This window comes from Mytilus edulis, chromosome 2 (genome assembly GCF_963676685.1).
Source record: "Mytilus edulis chromosome 2, xbMytEdul2.2, whole genome shotgun sequence".
Taxonomy (NCBI): Eukaryota; Metazoa; Mollusca; class Bivalvia; order Mytilida; family Mytilidae; genus Mytilus; species Mytilus edulis.
In genome coordinates, this window is record NC_092345.1 from 1,029,762 (window position 1) to 1,049,536 (window position 19,775).

Genomic DNA, 19,775 nt, shown 5'->3' on the forward strand with positions numbered 1-19,775 from the left:
ATTTCAAATCAAAACTTGTGTATTTCTTACAAACTGAAGTATAGTGTTTTATATATTTCCAAATTAAGTTCAGGTATAAAAGAGGAACGAAAGATACCAGAGGGACAGTCAAACTCATACATCGAAAATAAACCGACAACGCCATGGCTAAAATGAAAAAGACAAACAGACGAACACAAGTACACATGACACAACATAAAAAAATAAAGAATTAGCAACACGAACCCCACCAAAAACAAGGGGTGATCTCAGGTCCTCTGGAATGGTAAGCAGATCCTGCAAGGTTACTAGCTCACAAGCATATCAACCCCACTATTCTTGTCATGTCCAAAATCTAGGAGCCTGTAATCTAATATAGAAGTTCTGATTATTCAATAAAGTTAGCTTGAAAATCTTTAATCAATTGTTGAATATACGTTTATCCATTTTATGGTTGCAATTTAAATCAGTTTACAAATATTGGGTTCATACAGCTACAACATAAAAAGTATAGAACGTCCAAATATTTTGCACCATTTAAAACTAAATTTGTACAGAAAGACATTACAAATAGAGAAACACTCAAGTCTTATTTCAAAATGTAAGAAAGGAATTGAATTTAATTCTTAATAAATTAAAAGTCATAATGTGTATTAATTATAACCTTATCCATTAAGCCCCAAACTAAACCATTATCATATGTTCATAACCAATCGACAGGTGATACACAAACCGCGAGTCTGGCGTATTATATATAACCTGAATCGGCAGAATATTTATTACATGAAAATTTGATACATGTGTACCTGCATATGATATTTATTATGTACTCTCGATAAAATAACATGTAGATATCTGTGTATAAAGTATCATTACATTATATAGGGAATTTCCGATTGGAATTATCCTCGGCGTTCGGTATTTTAGTGATTTTACTTTTCGTATGACCCAAATTATATCGAATACAAAAAAACGTAGATGTTTGTGTTCAAAAACAGGTATTTATACAGTATATCACGATACAAATAGTATCGAATACAGAACATGTAAATAGATGTGTATAATAATAATAAAGGCAAGTCTATCTCAAATTCATGTATTTAGTTTAAATGTTTAATGTTATATTTGTAATTCTCATCGGATTTTGTCAAATGTGATGACTTCTTTTCTATTATATTTATGTGTTATGGTAAATAATATTAATCACCGCATTCATTTATTAGATTTCATTTTGTTCAACGTAATCAGTGCGATATTTTACGTTTGAAGTGAGATTCAAAACAAACCGGACATAGCTTTATAATATAGTTAATTGCTGCCTTAGTTTGCTATTAATAAATATTGCAATGTGCATTGTTATTAAGTGCAATATCAGTATTTAGTTCAAATGTAATCTTTGGTCAGTCATAGTTCTATCTTATTCATTTAAATGACGTCATTTTTTATTTTTGATGATCTGTTTTACAAATTCAAATGACGTCATCATTTTTTTGTCAATTTTTACAATTTCAAATATGACGTCACTTGGCGTTGAGGTTTAAACATATTCGGATGTGTCTACCTATTGTGTTGCAAATGTCTGGTTATGTAATGTATTTCAGTTGTTTCCTGTAATTAGTTATTATTTCAGTTCTATCATGTACAGCTTTTGTTTATTAATTTTATAAATTTACTGTTTGCAAAAGTATAAATTATTCTAAATGATAAGGATGTTCTGGTAACCAACAGAAAACCCTGGCCGTTTTTGGCACAACTTTTTTGATCTTTTGGTCCTCGATGCTGTTCAACTTTGTGCTTGTTTCGGCTTTCAAACTTTTGTTTCTGGGCATCACTAGTAGATCTTGTGTGGATAAAATGCACTTCTAGCGTATTAAAATTTTCAACTTGTTGCCTTTTGTTGGCTGTTGTTCGTGTGTTTCTTTGTCAATTGTATTCTCCAATTCATTTATATTGTAGTCCTGTGGTGTTGAGTTGTCATCTTAATGTTATATTTCACATTGCTATAAAAGGGGAGGTTTGGCATGCCACAAAACCAGGTTCAACCCGCCATTTTTTTCTTTAAAAATGTCCTGTACCAAGTCAGGAATATGGCCATTGTTATATTATAGTTCGTTTCTGTTTGTGTTACATTTTAACGTTGCGTCGTTTGTTTTCTCTTATTTTTTAGTGTAAATTCACATTGCGATAAGACGGTACTTGTCTATCCCAAATTCATGTATTTGATTTTGATGTTATATTTGTTATTCTCGTGGGATTTTGTCTGTTGCTTGGTCCGTTGCTGTGTGTGTTACATTGTTGTGTTGTGTCGTTGTTCTCCTCTTATATTTAATGCGTTTCCCTCAGTTTTAGTTTGTTACCCCGATTTTGTTTTTTGTCCATGGATTTATGAGTTTGAACAGCGGTATACTACTGTTGCTCTATTTACTGTGTATCTGGATCAAAATAATATCGAATATAGAAAAAATTCTTTGTATAAAAGAGGGACGAAAGATACCAAAGAGACAGTCAAACTCATACATCGGAAATAAACTGACAACGCCATGGCTAAGAATAAAAAAGACAAATACACAAACAATAGTACACATGACACAACATAGAAAACTAAAGAACAAACAACACGAACCCCACCAAAAACTAGGGGTGATCTCAGGTGCTCCGGAAGGGTAAGCAGATCATGCTCCACATGTGGCACCAGTCGTGTTGCTAAACGTAAGTAGTTTTACAGTGTATCTCGGTCCAAATTTTATCGAATATAGAGACATGTAAATGTCTGTGTATAAAGGCATATATGTTTAAGTGTATCACGATCAAAACTATATCAAACATAAAACATATAGATGTATGTGTACAAAGGTAAGTATATTTACAGCATATCACTCTCCAAATTATATCGAACATAGAAAGATGTAAATATCTAAAATATTTATAGTGTTATTTTTGAGGTACAGCAGTTTACATTGTTTGGTAATCTTAATCACTATAGGACCAATCAACTGTGCACAAAAAATAGCATAAAGACACAAGATAGACAAAACACATAAGCAAAAATGAAGGCAATAAAATTGGGAAAGGAAATGGGGAATGTGTGAAAGCGACAACAACCCGACCATAGAGCAGACAACAGCCGAAGGTCACAATGGGTCTTCAATGTAGCGAGAACCTTTCGCACCCGGAGGCGTCCGTCAGCTGGCCCCAGACTACTAGCAGTTAACTGACATGCCAGCTCCAGACCTCAATTCAACTGATTGAAAGATTATGTCTTCATCATATGAATATTAGGCACAATCCCTCCCGTTAGGGGTTTATTATCATACTATCATAAAATATATTGGAAGACCATAACCCGTGTCATGCCAACACCTGTTTTTTTAATAAATAAATGTGTTTAGTTCCGATGCAAAGACCCTATAATAAAATTAACGGTACCAATTTTCTTGCACCAGATGCGCATTTCGACAATACATGCCTCTTCAGTGATGCTCGTGGCCAAAGTATTTGAAAGATAAGTGAATCAATATAAAAGCCAAAATATGCAATCTTTAATGACCTGACAACAGTACCGTAACTATATCCCTTCTTTATAAGTCTGTTTAAAGTTTTTTTATACAACATATTACCATAGTACCATTACATAATAGCGGGATGTAAGAATACCGAGCCTTGCCAACAGTATATAACTACAAATGCACTAAACAGTAAGAGTTGAAATATAAAAAGACAAATTAAAAACACTATAACAACATCAGTACCTAGAATCTATAATTCGAGACCATCATGTATGATTGTGAAGTTGATACGGAACATTTATCAATAAGGTCTTTGCATCTTCCAAAGATCATTTTGAGAAAAAAAGATGAGACGTTCATTGACATAACCCTGGCTCATCAACTTTCTCAGGCAATGGTGATGTTTTATAAAGTCTGAGTAACAGCTTCAAGCTCTTGAATACTGACTGAGTTGTATTTAAGTTTCTTTAAAATTCATTATCAATACTATTCAAAGTAAAAATGAGTTATCTAAAATTCTATTTTTTTAAACATCTAATCGATAATTTATGTGCAAAGACAATAGTTGCATGCAATTAATCTCTATGAAATCAGGTACTTTGAAAAGTACAATGAAAATATAATGCATTGCATACTACAGTTTTTAAACAGTAAAATCTTACGTAATCGTTTCACACGATTTCAACAAAACTAATTGCATATAAATGGTATGAATATATACAACTTGTTTTGATTGACAGATACAAACTTTTATTATCTTTTAATTAATAGTATGATGAATGCATTGGTTTTTTAAAAGTTAAATATGCAGATAAATGTCGGTTTTTTTTTTGTTTTTTTTTGTGTTAACCTCGTCTATTGATTGGCCATTACATTATCTTTATTTGAAGAGGACTACAAAAATGGAATCAAAATATGTTCAAAAAGTCGATTTCACATCAACCTCATAACATAGCAAACAAAGTAGACATATTTAGGTGAAATCAAAACATTCAAGTCAAGACATCCTATATCATTCTCGAAATCCTCCCAATTTATCCGAAGGTGTGAATAGAATCTACGAAAGATCGTTCGAAAACATCAAACTCATTTTACAGATAAATTACAAGAAAGGAAAATTGGTTACGAGTTTATACAGGCTCTTAGGTTCGAGTATATCGCTATTTCGTAGTTCGTCTCTTTTAGACAATAAATGAAAATTAGAAAAAATCCATCTTGCGCTTTCTCAATAATATTTTTACAATGTGATGTACTACTTTTGGGACAAATTGTATAAAAGTTATTGAAAACTTCATTAAAATAATTTATGTTAAGGGGGTCTTGCAATCTTTTCACAGAATTCGAAGTGCTAATGTTTAGCCTTTTTCAGCTGGACCAAATCACTACTTTGCTTTAAAATTCATGACCCAAATTTATTTACAGTGTAATTTCAGGGGTATTAAAAAATTGGCAAGTAACACACTGTCCACAATCACTGTGTACTTGGACTAAATGTAAACATGTTGCGATCAATTATTTCTTTTAACCCTTTACTTTATTCGTTCTTTATTTAGTTGACTTAAATAAACAAAGATTAATTTTAAAAATCACCTTTACTCGGTAATATCAGAAAGTACGGACGAAAACGAAAACCGACACGTAAAAATCAAACTAGATTGACGATATACTTCTTGCGATTTCTTTAAGAAAGCTTTAAGTGTTGCAGTAAAATCACATTACCTAAAATAGGTGCAAGATCAGGTTACAAGGAAAACATCCATCGAGTAACCGATGCTTATTTTGGGCCTCATTTTAATAAATAGTTTGATATGAGCGTCACTGATGAGTCTTATGTAGACGAAACGCGCGTCTGGCGTACTAAATTATAATCCTGGTACCTTTGATAACTATTTAACCACTTTTATGTGTTAAGGAGAAGTAAAAAATTACTACAAATCTACAAAATAACATTTTTTTCACGATGAGACAAAAGTTTGAGATATCAGCATTTATCAAATTAAACGTTTTGCATTGACTGTAAAGTTGTACAGGCTTCACAAATATATTATATATTTTGGAACAAGATGTTTTTGACAATGATGGTAATTTGGGGAAGATTTTGTATTGGGTAAAACACGGATAACATTTTTTTGGACCAAAACCTATGTGTAAATGGTCATTTATGATCAATAGTGTTAATTTAGACATGTTAATGACGTCATTGTGACGTCACAAGTAACCTTTCTGTGTTCAAACTTTAAGATTTCATTTATTTAACGCTTTTCGAATATCCAGTTTCAAGAAATCAAAAACATAAAATAGTTATTCCATTTATAAGTGACATACACTAGGACATTTATATCATACATTTCTTATATACTTATATATGCCAAAAACAAATTGTATAACAAATTTCAAAATACACAGAAAATAAGATCAATCAGATATAATAGTGAAAAGGACATATTATTAAAAAAAACCAATATCGACATTCTTTCAACTGTACAATTTGAATTTAAATTAACCCCTATTTGAAAAGAATAATAACATGTTTACAAAATTAGTTGTTTTTACAATTGTCAATCAATGATTTGTTCCCAATTATACTTGTCAAAGGTTTTGACTATTTTAAATTGAAGCCTCTTTCCTTTTGTGAATAGTTTTTAAGTTATGAGAATATCAAGAACACCCCAAACTTGATTTTAATGTCTGGCGTATTACATTATAATCCTGGTACCTTTGATAACTATTTACACCACTGGGTCGATGCCACTGCTGTTGGACGTTTCGTCTCCGAGGGAATCACCAGCCCAGTAGTCAGCACTTTGGTGTTTACATGAATATCAATTATCTGTTCATTTTTTCTTTTATATATTTCCTGTAACAAAACTTTGAATTTTTCGAAAAACTAAGGATTTTCTTATCCCAGGAATGAATTACCTTAGCCGTATTTGGCACATTTTTTAAAAATTTTGAATCCACAAAGCTCATCAACTTTTTTTTCTATCTTAGCGTCACTGATGAGTCTTATGTAGCCGAAACGCGCGTCTGGCGTATTAAAATATAATCCTGGTACCTTTGATAACTATTGAAATTTATTTAACACATGATTAAGAAAAATAACTTACATAATTTTTTACTATCTCTCATTTAAATACAATATATACATTCCAAAAGGAGGCGCTTTAAAAGAACAAAAACAATAATTCCTGCATGAAATTTTAGCATTCTAAAATAAATTTCGAATGAAGCATTACACCATCATGTCCATGTTATATATTGAAAAGTCAAATATGAAAATAATGTACTGCGAGGAAAATCTAAAAAGTCCCTAATCAAATGGCAAAATCAAAAGCTCAAACACATCAAACGAATGGATAAAAACTGTATCTTCTTTTAATAAGTACTTAAGTAATTTCTTTCCTCTATACTAAGTTATTCTTTTTATTATAGTAAGTACCGGTAATTCCTTTAATACACATTAAGTATTTCTTTTAATTATAGTAAGTAATTCTTTTAATAAAAGTAAGTAATTCTTTTGATACACAGTAAGTATTTCTTTTAATAAAAGTAAGTATTTCTTTTAATAAAAGTAAGTATTTCTTTTAATAAAAGTAAGTATTTCTTTTAATAAAAGTAAGTATTTCTTTTAATAAAAGTAAGTAATTCTTTTAATACTCTTATTAATTCGTGTATCACTTGTAAGCCATTCTTTTACTTAATGCAAGTTATTTGGGGAAATACTATTACTTTAAATACATATAAAGTATTTGTATTAATAAAAGTAAGTAATTCTTTTAATACTCTTATTAATTCGTGTATCACTTGTAAGCCATTCTTTTACTTAATGCAAGTTACTTGGGGAAATACTATTACTTTAAACAGTAAATTTATTTGTAGGTTTTGAGTAATTCTTTTACACATAAATTGTATATATTTATAATATATTTACAGATTAAAATAATTTGTTTATTATAAATGCATATAATTTGAAAAAGTAACATACCTTTTTAAAGAATGATCATATACTATATCCCTTGTTATAATCCATTTATATTCTTGTTTGTTGTAAGTTAACATGGGCTACCTCCCCAGCAACTTTTTGTGCTACATTTTCATTTAATTGAAATAGTACATGAAGAGTAGCAAGAAACATGAATACCCACAAAGTGTCTTTTTGTAAGGTACTTCTTTCCTTTTATGGTTGTCAATAAACTCAGTATACTTTTGTTTAAATTCAAATCTGAATGAGTTCCATCCAATTTTCAAACATAACTTACCAAATTCAAATGGAACTTAGTGCCGAATATTTTTTTAGTCTCAAATCAAAAACTACTTATTGAAAATACAGGACATATACAACATTTTACATTTATAATAAATCGTTAATTATCAATTTTAGTAAAACTAAGTCATGTAAGTTTACATTATAAAAATTATATTAAAAATGAATTATGATAATTTGAAGATATTTTGATATGAAAATAACTTAAGTAATGACTAGTAATTCTGATACTAAGTAATTCCAATAATTTTTTTTTAAGCATTTCACAATATTATCTAATAAAAACATTGTTATTCAAACTAATGCAATTTTCAGACTGATACCTACATTTATATGTTGAAATTGTTAAATTATGGAGTCAATTTTCATCGGAAGCATGTATTATTATATATAATAAGCCTTATGCAGGCAAACAACATTATGTCCAATATTTTACAGAATGGACTGTTATCGGCTTATATCCCTTACATAATCTTACCAGTATGTATAAGTTTAAAAGTTAAACACAGATAAAGACAGGGTAGATACACATTAATGATTAAAGAATCCACAGTTGCTTTCTTCAAATCTACAATCACCATCCGCCCGACTTCATTATTGGAAATGCAATGGTATATCAGGGTTTTCCCGTGTAATTATGATTTTTAGAACTTGGGAAATGTGCTTGCGTGTTGAATGTGTGTTCGATATGGTGTCGTTGGTCGGGTGTGTAATGTTTCAGGTGCTCTTGGAATATTGCTATAGTTTTCAATGGGAAATTTTAAATCAGTTCGTTTGTTATAACATTATTTTTGTTTTAATCGGCTCTCGTTAACTATACCGAAATTAAGGTAGGTTGCAAATAGTCCGAGATTACTCTGACGTCCAACGGCTGTTTTGCCAGACAAGCTGGGGCCGTGGGACGTCAGTGCACGTCCCATATCAAAAAGTGGATATTTGCCCACCCAAAATAGATGCGCTGCTTCGTCGCTTCTGGTGCCGATTGAGGACCTTGGAATTATATAAATCGGGCATCAATCTGTTCATTTTTCATTTATCTCTCCATTTATGTAAGTTTCACCTACCTGCCAACCTTAATTTTTCCATATTTTAACAGTTTTCACAGAGACCCATCGATTTCTGCATTTTGACTTTCACTTTCAAATGGACGTCAAGTTACGAGAGAGTTCATGGCCTCGAGACTCAAATATGCAAATATTAATATGTTTTCACCTCCTTTATAGGAGATCGATGTTTAACATTTAGAAGCCAACCACGATTTTTCACCTCCTTTACAGGAGATCGGTATCTAGCATTTAGTTCCGACCACGATAACATTCGGAAGCTCTCGGACATTTAGATAACTTGCATCGTAAATGAACGAGGTGTTACATTATAGTCATTTGCACTGTTTTCTCGTGGTCACGTGATAATCTTTGAAAATGAAAGTCAAAATGCAGAAATCGATGGGTCTCTGTGACAACTGTTGAAATATGGAAAAATAAAGGTTAGCAGGTAGGTGAAAATTACATAAATGGAGAGATAAATGAAAAATGAACAGATTGATGCCCGATTTATATAATTCCAAGGTCCTCAATCGGCACCAGAAGCGACGAAGCAGCGCATCTATTTTGGGTGGGCAAATATCCACTTTTTGATATGGGACGAGCTCTGACGTCCCACGGCCCCAGCTTGTCTGGCAAAACAGCCGTTGGACGTCAGAGTAATCTCGGACTAGTTGCAAATAGCCCTGTCATAGATTTTGGTACTGAAATAACTACATATGTCAAATTCGAGGTATAGGACTGAAAAATGAGGCGGAGGAAACCGTGCTTGTTGTTTCTTCAATTTCCCCAATCAGAAAGTTTGGATTGCTAATGGAAAGAACATAATCAATACCTAAACGTGAAATTGAATTATTTGGCTTCTTTGTTATTCTTGTTCTTGGCAAGTGTCTGAAGATATTATGACTCTTATGATATTAAGAAGTCGTCAAGGAGATGTGCACAGGTCGTTCCTTTAGGATTGCCGAAAATTGTAAAAGTGTACCACCAAATTCAAAAAAATGTTATAAACTCCAACATACTGATCACTTGTTCCTCTGTGTTATATGTTTTATCTTTTTGTTCATCGAGAATGTCGTAAGGTATCACTCAGCAATGACTGTATAGCTTATGCTACCATGTTTATACGCAAAAGCATTGTGCATTATTTATTTCTGCATTGTAAATTCAATGAATTAAAATACCTCACATCATATGTGTTGTGTCAAAGTTCATTTATCTGCACAACTCAATATATTGATATGCAAGTGTTAGTTTGCGTGCAAATATAAGAAAAAATATTTAGAACGCAGGGATATTGATCGAATTTTTTTCTTAGACAGCTTATCTTTCAACTGGCACCAGAAAGCACCTCCTTTTTTATGGTATATTTTGTATACTGTTTTTTTTTCTTGTTTGTCTTTTGATTGTATTTCGTGTTTTGCAATGACATTGTTAGTTTATATTTTACTTGTGAATTTGAATGTTTTTTTTGTATACGTCGCCTCTTTTTTTTAACAATAAAACGACTGAAGTTTTGTTTGAAAAATTGATTTTAAAAGCTTTTTTTTTACTTTGTAAATGATTTTGGCCTGACAACTGCTTCAATTTGAGCGTCACTTATGCTACATTACGTTTTATGATATTACATCAATTAAGAAAACCAAAATACCAAGACAAAAGTCGAAAGTCGGGAGGAAGTATAATCACTAACATACTAAAATATGAGGAAAATTCAAAACGGAAAATCCCTAATAAAATGGCAAAATCAAAAGCTCAAACACATCAAACGAATGGATAACAAATATCATATTTATGACTTGGTACAGGCATTTTCTTGTGTAGAAAATATTGGATGAAACCTGGATTTAAAGCTAGCTAAACCTCTCACTTGTATGATAGTCGCATACAAGCCATTATATTGGCAACGATTTGTGAACAAAAGAAACACACATAACAGGTACAACAGTCAACATTGTGTTATTATCTTAATCACTATAAAAAAAAATATGAAAACAAAAATTTACCATGGGACATTAACACAATGACTGGATGTATAAGTACAGAGCCATGTCATATGTAACAAAGAAACATAAAGAAGCATATAGACACAGCATATTAGCAAAAACAAAAGACAAGAAAAAATTATTATAGAACAATAACAGGATGGCGGGATGTATAAGTACAGAGCGACATCATATGTAAATAGGGAACACAAAAAGGCATACAGACAAAGCATATGAGGAAAAATAAAAAATAAGAATGCAAAATATAACAATGACGGAATATATTAAAGCAGAGCACTGAACTGTCGAAATGCTCATCTTGTCTGTGGTTGGTAAAAAAAATGTATCGTAAGTCATGTACAATTTAGTTTACTGCCGGTTTCTTATTTGCCGTCAGATATTTCGTGAAACGCAGACCTTGGGCATTATAGTGCAGTCAAACTAAGTTTGAACTTCAAACTAATTGTTTTAGTTTTCATCTATAGCATTGAGCCCAAAATATACACAGAAAAAAGTCCCAAAAAATCTAACTTGGGGAAAACTCAAATTTTGCATGTTAAATTAAAATTGGAAAGGTAGATAACTCCGCAAAAAAAAGTAATTTTTGTCATTTTTTAGGTGGATTTTCTTAAAATTCATGTAAACTTTTGATGCTTTGATGGGGTTATAAGTTCGTATTCGACTGTATTATATAATCTTCCGTTCGTTAAATTTACAAAACCAAAGTGTTAAGGGTATTTTATTTGTTTGCACATTGTTCATTAAAGAAATTGCAAATGTATGGCTTTGTGACCATTTGGAAAAAATAACGTAAATATTTGGTATTAGTTATATCTGTAACTTATATTTGTTTAGCATCTTATAGTTATCGAAAGTGCCAGGATCACTTTAAACCAAAAAAAAAAAGAAGAATATATGCTTAATTAGTTTTCTTAGGTCTTTCCACTTTTCCGTGGAAAGACCTATTGATTTTGTTCTGATTATTATTTTTTTTTTCTTCCGCCTAATTTTTTTCTTGCGTAATTTTGTTGTTTCAAAAGATGTCGTTTAGATATTTGGAATATGATATCGTATAGTTTATACGCTTTAAAACTGACAACCGCGCAACTAAATACTTTGCGTTGTAAGAGTTATCTCTCCAAACACTGTTTTTCTTGTGGGCACTACTCCTTTGCAACCGTAAAAGATTACGAAGAATTTATTTTACCAAATTGCTCGTTACATCTTCAGGATTTGGAGTTTAGTTTTGACCGAAGCTATCCGGATACTCCATATGAGAGTAATTCCCCCTTATGTATTTGATATAAGTGATTTGCATTTCTAACTGGTAAACCATAAGTGATAGAAACCTAGAGTCTTTTGATTTGAGATCCTTGGTCCAAAAAAAATAAAATTAGGTCAAGGTCAAAGGTCAAGGTCATATTCTAAATTTTTATTTTGGCTTATTTTTACTAATTTTCAAAACCTTATAACATATCAACATCTTATTTTCACTAAATTGTTAGTTGCGACATGCCTTTACTTATAAATTTTGGTTGAAAGGGTGTGTAAACAATAAATAGGACTTTTCGCCCATCTTATATTTAGAATTATGAGTAAAGTGATATAGCTCATTAACCATAAATAATAAAGACCTAGAGTCTTTTGATTTGAGATCCTTGGTTTATGACCTTGAAATTAAGGTCAAGGTCATAGGTACTTTGCACATTCTAGGTTTTGACCTTTGCTTTAAATTCATATTTATACCTTATAAAGCCATAATAACTGATATTTTAGATTGATTTTTAATATTTTGATAATAAAATAGATCTTTACTTGTGGAAAGACCTTCAATTGTTCTTTGAACAATTGGTTTTTAATTCAATTTGATATTCTTTACCTTGACATGCTGAAAAATATAAATACAACTAATGAATTATTAAATCTAGGTTGTAGCTTGATAACAGATACGAAAACACCTAATGAGTTGTTTGTTATACTCTAAAGACGGCTAAATATCAAGAATCAATACAAACTGTTGAAATGAAGCGGTAAAGTTATAATTTTGTATCCATTTTTAATATTGTTTCTGCCTTTTTTACAGAGTTATCCCCCTTATTACTGCAAATCTCCATAGGAATTTCAAAATCATGATTTTTTAGTTTTTCGCAGTTTAGATTTTATGGGACTTTTTTTCTGTGTATTTTTGGGATATAATGCTAAAGATTAAAACTTAAAAATCTTTTGTTGCAATTGCTTCAAGGTTAGGATCAAATTTAAGCTCGATTGACTGGACTTATTGTAGATATAAGATCAGAACCTTTTTTTCAAGGATATACAATAAATAATTTACCTAAAACATATTAAAATATTTATAATTCTACTGCCAGGTCAATTTCCAGAACAGTAATAAATACAAATTCTGGAAACGTATAATAAAATTTTCCGGAAACGTAGTATTGTAGTATTGGAAAAATAAGCGGAAACGCACTACGCACATTTAGATAGTTGGTTAAGGTTACCGTTTGGCTTTCAACATCAATAAACGAAAATCATACCAAATAGTAAGATGTAAATATAAAAGGCTACAACAACACAATATCACACACCTATACCCCCCCCCTCCAAAAAAAAAAAAATTTGTCCCCCAAAAAATTACCCTCATTTCAAGTAAAAGAGCCCTAAATTTTCATAAAAAAAGCAAAAAACACCCAAAAAACACCAAATTTTCTTACTCCCAAAAAAATTTTTTTTTTACTTTTTTTATAAAAAAAACGTTATTAAAAACACCCAAAAAACAACAAAAAAATTCCAAAAAAAAATAAATAAAAAAACCGGGAGAACAGGCAGAGAAAAAATTCTGTGGGATTTAAGAGAAAAAATAATTTCCCCAGTGCGCCCCAACCTTGATTTTTAATTAATTTTATCAATATAGTCTAGTAATAAAACGGATCAATACTACTACAACTTAAATTGCTTTTTACATTTGCTATTTAATAGGACATGACTTTTAAATAGACTAAATCGATCATTGCAAATATTTACATGGTTGTCAAGAGTATGTTTACATGTTGCCTAGACAATGTTGTCATCACATGTAAACATATAGCAGACTGGTGCGGTCTTTCGTTTCAAATTAACAGTGGTGAGAAGACGTGAATTAATGTTTCAAGAAAGTAATTCTACAAAAATACAAATGGAAATTCAAGAGTGTCAGGCGCAGCCTCAACCACAGAACTGGCCATGGAGTTTAGAAGAAAGTAACATTTTGATAGAAAATATCAGTTACTATCAGAGAATGATTGAGACAATCGAAAGAGATAAGAGTTTGGGACCGGTTAAACTTCCAAAAGCTCCGAAAAGAAAGGTGCAGGACTTATTTAAAGAAAAACTGGGAAAGAAAAAAAAGCAAACTATCACGACCCCTGAAGAACTTCACACCTTTCTAATAAGCAGAAAGGCGGATTTATCAAAGACAATTTCGAGGCAGAAGTTTATTTTTAATAGAGAAAAAAACCCTGTTAAACAGTTACAAGAAGCATACAAACACTTGGGAAGACATAACGCCCAAGGTATGCTGTTTAACATTACTTTCGGTGATTTCCTTAATGCTTTGAGAGACTGGTTTCTTTCGGCAAAGTTCAATACAACGTGGGACACATGGTTATCATCTAAGATAGATATATCTATACCTCATGCTCGGAAATTAAGACAACTTGCTAATCTACTTAAAGGATTTAATGGTTTTCTGAACATTAATGTTTCAATCAATGATATTCTTTCAAAACAAGAACTTATCAAACAAATGTTAGCAATTGATCAGTTTGCCACCTTTTGGAGACGGGGAGACTATATTCCAGCAGATGATGAACTTACTCCGTCACAAGAAGTTTGATATGTATGTGATATTGTATTCCATATAAGGAGTGATCATACATGATCAGTAGGTGGGACAACTCTTTACTATTGATTTTCTTATTCCATATAAGGAGTGATCATACATGATCAGTAGGTGGGACATAGTAACGGTTATTCATAACCGGGTAACTTTTAGTGGATGTGACAGTTCTAACTTTGAACAGTGATATTATGTTTATAGTGTTTGATTTGTATGTATTCATTGCACTTTTGTTTTCAAATTAAAATTTTGAAACTGATTATTGTTTTGGTAATAAATTAACCGTAAGTAAATAAAGATTTAAAACTTAGTCATCTGTAATTCTTGTTCATAGAAAGAACCTGTTATTTCTTCGCCTTTTAAATCAATTATTTTATAAGTAAAAAGAATTGTATTTAAAACTTTTTCAATTACAAATATTTCTTTAGTCCAACGAGTAGTATAACCCTTTTCAAATTTACCCTTCTTTTTTGTTATTCTTACTCTAGTACCTACTTCGAATTTAGGTTTTTTAATTTTCTCTTCCTTTTCTGGATATAAATTTTTATACACTGTTAATTCATTTTTTAATTTACTTGCTTGAACAGGTGTCATTTTAATTGAAGAATGTACTGTATTATTATAATTTTTAACTAATTTATCTAATATATCATAATATTTTAAAGTTTCATTAGCAGTAAAGTATTTATACATATGTTGTTTCATTGTTCCTATCCATCGTTCCACTACACTGGATTTTTCTTCATTCTCAGTTGAATATAACTTTATGTTATTATCTTTTAACAATTCTTTTACTTGTCGATTATAAAATTCAGATCCTTTATCTGACCAAATATACATTGGTTTTCTTTCTTTAAATAATGTTTTAAATGCTTCACTTACTGCTACTCCTGTTTTATTTTTCAATGGAATCAACCAACCATATTTACTAAAAATATCAATAACTGCTAATAAATATTTATAGTGTTTATTTTGTTTTGAATATTGTTGTATATCTATCAAATCAACTGCCCATGTTTGATCTATTGAATTAACATAAACACGTCTTTTAGGAAAAGATTTTATAACTCTATGATGTAATTCATCTGCTAATTTATTTGTTAGATTTGTTTTAGACATTTTTAAGTAACTAAAATGTTTTCTTAAAAAATGGAGGCAAAAAAGGATAAAATTTTATCCAAGCGAGGAGATTCATATAAACTTGTTTTGACAAAAGAATATAAACATAAAGCAAGTATTTATGTATTTAATTATAAAATTAGTCTAAAGGATGAAAAACAAGAAACATTTACAAATGCTTTTGATCACATGGTAGACTATTCCATAAAAGATTACCCTAATGGAAGAATTAAAATAGTACCTATTCATGAAATCATAATTACTAAACATAAAAGCTGGCCTATAAGAACATATAATACAGTTAAAAAGTTATTCATGGATCAAATGGAAAGATTATTAAATAGTGCTGAAGAATTAAATTTAGAAGAAGTTATTTTTGAAGTTACTATTATACCCAATAAAAGAGGAAAAGGTAAAGCTTTAAAAATATTAGATGTCATAAATAAAAGAAGTATTATCAAAATAAAAAATGATGATACAATATGTTTATCAAGGGCAATTGTAACTTCTTTAGCTTCAAACAAGTTGTTAAAAAATTTTACAAACTCACAATTAAAACACATTAAAGAGGGTAGACCATTACAAAAAAGAGTTGCTGAAGATTTACACGAACAATCAGGAGTAGAAATAAAAAAAGAAGGAAATGATTTGGAAGATTTAAAAGCTTTTGAAAATTATCTTAATATTAGGATAATTGTTTTTACATCAAATAGTACAGAATATATTGTATATAATGGTAATGAAGAATATAATGAACAAATATATTTATATTATCATAATGAACACTTTGACACTATAACAAATATAACAGGATTTTTAGCTAAACGTAAGTTTTGTAAAGTATGTTTAATTGGTTATACTGAACAACATACATGCAAAGATAACACAGTAACAACTATCAGAAAACAACATATTTGTGATAAATGTAACAAAACATATACAGGTAAAAATCACAAATGTGGTGAAAAAATATGTTTAATATGTTATGAAAAATACACGGAAAGTAATGAAGAACACTTATGTTATATGAAACCATCAGTACCAAAACAAGTAAAAAATAATAAATATATATATTTTGATTTTGAAGCAAATCAAGAAACAGGAATACATATAATGAATTTTTGTATAGCTTACGATTTAGAAAATATTTATTGTTTTAAAAATAACTATGTAAAAGTATTTAAATGTGATTTCAATATTGATGATTTAAACTTGTTAGAATTAGACATAGATGATTGTTTTAGTGATGTAGAAAAAATTAAATATGAAACAAATTCTGTAATAGACAACTTTTGTAAATATTTCATAAGAGATAAATTTAAAGACTACACTTTTATTTCACATTATGGAAAAGGTTATGATATGCAACCGATTTTAGGATATATTGTAAAAAATAAAATTGAACATAACATAATTTCTTCTGGACTAAAATTAACAGCTATGTTTATTAAAGGAATAAATTTAAGATTCATAGATTCTATAAATTTTACATTATGTGGATTAGCTGCTTTCCCAAAAACATTTGGATTTGTGGGTAACAAAGGTTATTTTCCACATTATTTTAATACAACAGAGAATCAAAAATATGAGGGAATTTATCCTGATAAAGAATATTTTGGTTATAATACTATGACAATTAAAAATAAAGAATTATTTGATGAATGGTATAATAAAGTTAAAGAAAAAGAATTTAAATTCTATAAAGAAATATTTTATTATTGTCTATTGGATGTTTTAATTCTTGCCAAAGGTTGTACCTTATATAAAAAATTATTTTTAAATATAACCAATAATTGTATCGATCCATTTCAATATATTACAATTGCTCAATGTTTTACAAAAATATTTAAAACATTAATGTTGACAAATGAAACAATTGGAATTCACAAAAAGATGACAATTAAAGAAGTACATTCACAAAAATCAATACAATGGTTAGAGTATATTTCTTTAGAATATAATATAATGATTCAACATGCTAAAAGAGGAGGTGAAAAGAAATTATTCATTAATAATAAATGTTATAAAGTCGATGGTTATTATTATGATAGAGAAAATAAAATGCGTAATGTTTATGAATTTTTTGGATGTTATTGGCATGGATGTACAAAATGTTATAGTCCTGAAGAAATATGTAAAAAAGATAGAAATAAAAAAACTATGAAAGAGTTATATGACCAAACTAAAGAAAGACTTAAAACTATTGAAGATTATCTAAAACCAAATGTAAAAATTCATACAATATGGGAATGTGAGTTTGATCAACAAAAATATCCTGAAGTTGATCCACATTTAAAACCTATTGATAAAAGAGATGCATTTTATGGAGGAAGAACAGAAACTATTCAATTATACAATAATCTTTCTGATTTAAAAGGTAGATATGTAGATTTTTGTTCTCTGTATCCATCAGTAAATAAATATTGTAAATATCCTATAGGACATCCTATTACATATACAGATATTTCTGTAGATGATTATATAAAAAATAATTATTTCGGAATAATGAAATGTAAAATATAACCACTTAAAGGATTGTATCACCCTGTTTTACCTTATAAACAATTAACTAGTGATAATACACATAAATTACTTTTTGGATTATGTAGAACATGTATGAATAAAATATCTTTTAAATGTAAACACATAGATGATCCTACTTTAAATAAACATGATAAAATACATGAAATAAAAAGATGTAAAGAATGTAAAAATATTAAAAATGAAAAATGTATACATTCTGATGAGGAAAGAGTTATAGTAGGTACATGGTCTACAATAGAAATAGATAAAGCAATAGAAAAAGGTTATAAATTACAAAAAATATATGAACTAGAACATTTTGAAAAAACATCTACAGATATATTTAAACTTTATGTAGATACGTTTATGAAATATAAACAAGAAGCTTCAGGATGTAAATGTGATCCTAAATATTGTAAAAATGATTGTAAAAACGATAAAGAATGTAAAACAAAAATACAATACATTATAGATAATACTGCTTATGATTTAGATATTGACAAAGTTAAGTACAATTCAGGATTAAGATTTATAGCTAAAATATGTTTAAATAATTTATGGGGACATTTTGGTATGAGAGATAATTTTACACAAAAAGAATATTGTTTTACTTTAGAACATATAACTAAAATAGTATTTAATGAAAAATATAAAGATATAAGTACTATGATATTAGATGAAGATATTGTTTTAACAGAATATAAAAATAAAGAAGAATACTCTAAACCTAATCCAAGTGTAAATGTTTATATAGCTTTGTTTACAACAGCACATGCTAGATTAAAATTATACGAACTATTGGATATTCTACAAGAAAGAGTTTTATACATGGATACAGATTCTTGTATTTATAATGATGATGGTTCTGAAGCTTGTAAAAAGATAGAAAGTATGATGGGAAATAAATTAGGAGATTTAACAGATGAAATTGTTTCAAAACATAACGCTAATCATATAAAACAATTTATATCTGCTGGTCCAAAAGATTATTCTATGAAACTAGATACAGAAAAACTAGTTAGCTGTTGTAAAGGTTTTAGATTAAATGCTGAAGTAGAAAAAAAGATTACATTAGATAAAAAAATAAAAATAGTTACTGATGAAAATGAAAAATATGAAACTGTTAAATATAATAATATAAAAATAGGAAAAGATCATCAACTTAAAACAGTTAAACAAGTTAAAGCTTATGATTATATGTTTGATAAAAGAATGGTATATTGTGAAAATGAAAATTTAATTAGAAGTTTTCCTTATGGATATTAAAAAATATATAATTTAAATTTTTATTTTAAAAAATAAAAGACTAAAAAATGATTGAAGCTTATACTGAGAAAGATGATCCTGACGCTAAAGTTATATTAGGAAGAATAATGTTATCAGATTATCAGATATGTTGTTTAAGAGATGATGGAGAATGTCCTTTGACTCCAAAACAAATGGAAGTAATGGAAAAGTTTGATGGTAAAAAGTTATCTA

General features: G+C 29.3%; 2 protein-coding genes and 1 long non-coding RNA gene across 3 annotated transcripts; all 3 read left to right on the forward strand.

Moving 5' to 3' along the window:
- The first annotated feature begins 14,421 nt into the window (after positions 1-14,421).
- Positions 14,422-14,913, forward strand: LOC139511196 (uncharacterized). The gene is made up of 2 exons (XR_011661982.1): positions 14,422-14,703; positions 14,769-14,913. It is a non-coding gene; the product is annotated as an uncharacterized lncRNA (long non-coding RNA).
- Positions 14,914-15,803: 890 nt separating this feature from the next.
- LOC139510394 (uncharacterized) lies at positions 15,804-18,296 on the forward strand. The gene has a single exon (XM_071296976.1). It carries the CDS (start codon positions 15,804-15,806, stop codon positions 18,294-18,296), a length of 2,493 nt encoding a protein of 830 aa, XP_071153077.1.
- Positions 18,297-18,389: 93 nt separating this feature from the next.
- On the forward strand, positions 18,390-19,562 carry LOC139510396 (uncharacterized). Its single transcript, XM_071296977.1, has one exon. It carries the CDS (start codon positions 18,390-18,392, stop codon positions 19,560-19,562), a length of 1,173 nt encoding a protein of 390 aa, XP_071153078.1.
- The last annotated feature ends 213 nt before the right edge of the window (positions 19,563-19,775 follow it).

Excerpts from the sequence above, each read along its gene's own strand:
- LOC139510394 (XM_071296976.1), top strand. The coding sequence starts at position 15,804 with ATGGAGGCAAAAAAGGATAAAATTTTATCCAAGCGAGGAGATTCATAT.
- LOC139510396 (XM_071296977.1), top strand. The coding sequence starts at position 18,390 with ATGAATAAAATATCTTTTAAATGTAAACACATAGATGATCCTACTTTA.